The sequence below is a fragment of the Polistes canadensis genome, unplaced genomic scaffold, assembly GCF_001313835.1.
Source record: "Polistes canadensis isolate GaletaPanama2010 unplaced genomic scaffold, ASM131383v1 scaffold_65, whole genome shotgun sequence".
Lineage (NCBI taxonomy): Eukaryota > Metazoa > Arthropoda > Insecta > Hymenoptera > Vespidae > Polistes > Polistes canadensis.
The window spans coordinates 744,873-748,874 of NW_014569612.1; the positions used below are offsets into that span (position 1 = coordinate 744,873).

General features: G+C 25.7%; 1 protein-coding gene across 2 annotated transcripts in view; it reads right to left on the reverse strand.

The window, feature by feature from the left end:
- Positions 1-54: 54 nt before the first annotated feature.
- The window catches only part of LOC106786103 (patatin-like phospholipase domain-containing protein 3), a 14,218-nt gene continuing 10,270 nt past the window's right edge, over positions 55-4,002 (reverse strand). For both annotated transcript variants that reach the window (XM_014747138.1, XM_014747137.1), the window contains 11 exons: positions 3,773-3,885; positions 3,337-3,456; positions 3,040-3,228; positions 2,868-2,951; positions 2,590-2,766; positions 2,339-2,514; positions 1,579-1,736; positions 1,410-1,488; positions 1,231-1,309; positions 793-991; positions 55-712 (listed from right to left, as the gene is read on the reverse strand). In XM_014747138.1, coding sequence (XP_014602624.1) covers positions 495-712; positions 793-991; positions 1,231-1,309; positions 1,410-1,488; positions 1,579-1,736; positions 2,339-2,514; positions 2,590-2,766; positions 2,868-2,951; positions 3,040-3,228; positions 3,337-3,456; positions 3,773-3,885 — 1,592 coding nt within the window. In that variant the 3' untranslated portion in view covers positions 55-494. The remainder of the gene's footprint in view (positions 713-792; positions 992-1,230; positions 1,310-1,409; positions 1,489-1,578; positions 1,737-2,338; positions 2,515-2,589; positions 2,767-2,867; positions 2,952-3,039; positions 3,229-3,336; positions 3,457-3,772; positions 3,886-4,002) is intronic.

Below are 4,002 nucleotides of genomic sequence, written 5' to 3' on the forward strand. Positions count from 1 at the left end.
AAAAAAAAAAAAAAAAAAAAAAACAATATTAAATAGTCTTATTATGAATACGATTTGAAAATATGTAAGTATTTAAGATGTTAAATGAATTACTAAAGATTAATCATTTAACCGTTAATAGAATAAAATATTAACCACCAATATTTCAGTCAACTCGTGAGATCTATGAACACTTGCTCGGTAAGTTTATAACGATAATGATAATAATATATCTTATAGTTAGTAAATACATTAATAATAATAATAATAATAATATTAAAAATAAAAAAGAAATACTATCGATACGCGCATGCTGTATCCAATAAAAAGAAGTTATCTCTAAAAAAACTAAAAAAAAAAAAAGAAGAAGAAAGAAATAAACCTAAATAAGGTTTCGTTAATAATAGAAAAAGTATACAGAAGTATCCAATATCCGTCTAAGACAAATGCGTAAAATTATTGTTAATTTGATATTTAATATTTGTATTAAAAATATACTCATATTTTTAATCTACTTAATAATCTATACTTAATGATGGTTGATCTACTTCTGGCCTACTATCGGGAGGATTGTACAATTGTTCTTCTTTTTGTTTACTTTTTTCCACTCCCCATTCGCTTTCAGGATCAGAAAAAATATTAGGATTGTCCAAGATATCGTCATCCAATGATATATCAGACAAATTTTCTAAACTTTGTTGATTCGCTTCGGTATAAAGAGATTCTGTCGTAACTACACATTCAAACGTAATAATTATTAATTATTATAATACATACTTTAACGTTAAATAATTTGTTAAATATTTATATTACCATCATTTAACGTATGTTGTGATAACCAAGTAGGCTCATCCCATCCATCAAATTGTAACTTTGTATTGGTCTCCACTTCATCGATGGATAATATTCCATGCGAGTCTGTGTCGGTTACGTCATATATTTCTGTTACCTGTACTTTATTATTTTCGTCCATGTAATAATAAGCTATTACAGCATCTTGATCCGCAGTCACCTTTAATGTTAATTATTTCCTTAGTTTATAATACTTAGAAAAATTGTAATTAATTATTCACGGATTTAATTATTCGAATCCCAAGAAGCAACGAGATTTCATTGTTCAGATTTTTTGTAGAAAAGTATCACCTTCATTGAAATGCAATGTACAACAATGTTGCTTGCTATTTGTCGATATAATTTTTTTTAAAAACCTCATAAGACTCAAATAGTTAAATATTTTTGGATATTTCATACCTGTGCTATATTATCAAAAGTATCATCCACTGCTCCGATAACACAATTAGTTTTATTATTATATTCATTCAAAGATTGTCTAGAAAAAAAGAAAATATAATTATTAATCAATTTGAAAAAATAAAAATACAAAAATTTACAAAGTATTACTTTTGAAAGTTAGCTTAACGCATACTCACAATTCGTTTAGCGTCAAATTTAAATTCTTAGAAGTCTTACGCAACGCATCACTGCTTTCCGGTGTTTTATCATAAATATCTGTATAATGTATCATACAATGAATGCATGCTTTTATTCACATTCTATATATAAATGCATAACGAAAATAGAATAATTAATATTACTTACTAGATTCATATTCTGTAATAGCTAATTGATACTTGATTGTCTGAGGTGTTGGTTGATAATAAACATTGATTTGTGGGAATATGTAACTCAATTGTTCCAAGAAATATCTACTTGCTTCAACAAGATTACTTCGTAACTTTGGAACGTTTAATATAAGCCTATTATTACAACAAAATAATATCGTATTATTTCATTTATACAAGTATATACATTCTCATATAATATATTCTAATAAGAGATTGTTAGGGATTTATTTAAAAACTTACTAAAGATACAATTACTATGATAAAAAAGTATAATGAAAATGAGGAAACATTCAATGTGCGTATATTGGCTTAAACTTTGTCATAACAATACCATAAATATAAAACAATAAGAAAAATATATAAACAATGCGTATTAGTACTTTAATTCTTACCGTGAAGATTTAAAATGTTTAGCACGATTGAACGCACATTTAGGTGTGCGAAGTACATTTCCAATTACTTTATATTCCACATTATAAGTTTCTATTCTGTTACCAATGAAGCTATTAAATCACATGCATAATGTTAGTAGTAAAATCATGCAATGTAGAACTTACATTCTAATGATTGCAATGATCAGTAAAGTGATATTCTTAAAAAAAAAAATAATAGCGAACAACATATTTAAAAAACAAAAACAAAACAAAAAATAAAGAAAAAAAAAAAAAAAATACTAGAGAAATCAAAGCTGTATACAAAAATAAAATTAATTTTTAAGTAACATACAAACTCACTTTGTAAATGTTGCATACATTACATCTGCTGGTAATGTACAAGGCAAGCTAAGCAAAGAGAGCAATTTTATACTTCTATGTTTAAACAACCAATTGATGAGACCTTTATTCGCTGAATCTATGGCATCTTGAAATATAGTTAAAACGGTTTCTGGTAAATTAGCTACCAACGCTTCCTAAAATAATAATTTATTGTAAATTAATTGGATTAACGACGAAGAAAGAAAAAAAATATACAATTAATATCCAACCTGTCTATGTATTTTACATTCTAAACATTCAGGATCATATTCAATACTCTCATCTAACGTCTTCGATATAACAAACGTAGATTGTACGGCAAGGCACCTAGTACAATTAATTAAATTGTTTCTATGTAAAAATCTTAAAGCGTCATCAAATCCTTGCTTACACATATTGGATAGAATCTGAAATATAAATATACACATTATTATATATATTTATAAAATGATTATATATTTAATTACAATTTATAATTATCGATTAAATGTCATTGTAGCATATTAACTTTTGGATTTGGTGGAAAAAGTATTCTGGGAAATCTGTAGAAATTTTGTCTAGAAAGTTCTATACTTGTATTTGCCACCATTACCTGAAAAACAAATATAAATAAAATATTTATTTTAATATATTTTTTCTATTTATGTTATTTTTATACAAATTAAACAAATTTTATTTACGTGAAACAATTGAGACGACGTATCCCTAGGACAAATATCGCTTTCTCCGCAAAATGGACTAACTGTGACTGTATTTTCATCGAGGGTTGGAAGATTATCACTGAAACCACCATCTATGTATCTGATACCACGAAACCGTGGTGGTAATATACCGGAAAAAAACGGTATAAACGAGGAAGCCAATAGAGCCTAATATGATAAGAAATGTTATAAATGAATACACGAATATCTGTATAAAATTATAATGAATACATTTTAACGCTTAAAAATGTTATGCTATTACCCTAAAATGTCTACCTGAAGTAACTCTTCTCTTGAATTATAATGTGAAACAATCACATTTTTCCCATCGTACACTCTGGTCAAAGAAATATGTAATTTCCCATTTACACGAATGTGTGCATCTTCTGGTAGGAACTAAAACAATGAAAAAATTCATAAACAAGAAGAATGAAAGAAATAGAAAGATAATTAAAAATAATTTCAATTTATTTCGATGTGATATTTTTCATAGCAAGATACCACAGATGTATTAGATAAAATAATCAAATGTTTTGTTTATAAAGTACATATCAGTTATACTGATAATATAAAAGAAAACATAGAAAGACAAATAACATTTTTAGAGTACTTCTTGTAATAAAATGTAGAACGCTTCTAACTGTTTAATATAAAATATAATTATTTAATTATATTTATTATATTGTTTATATTTTATATAACATGAACATACTTTTTGTAAACTTTCCAATAATATTTCGTGTACATTAAACGATGGGCTAAATGGACCAAGTGTATGCTCTCTGGCTTCTCGTGCTACACGCAACACATTACTTGTAATTTCACCTGCAAAAATATATAAAATCTTCATTAATTATACAATAAGAAGAAATCATTTATAATTTCAAAGAATTATTTCAAGTAATAATAAATTATATATTAATTTTTTTAGATAATTTTTAT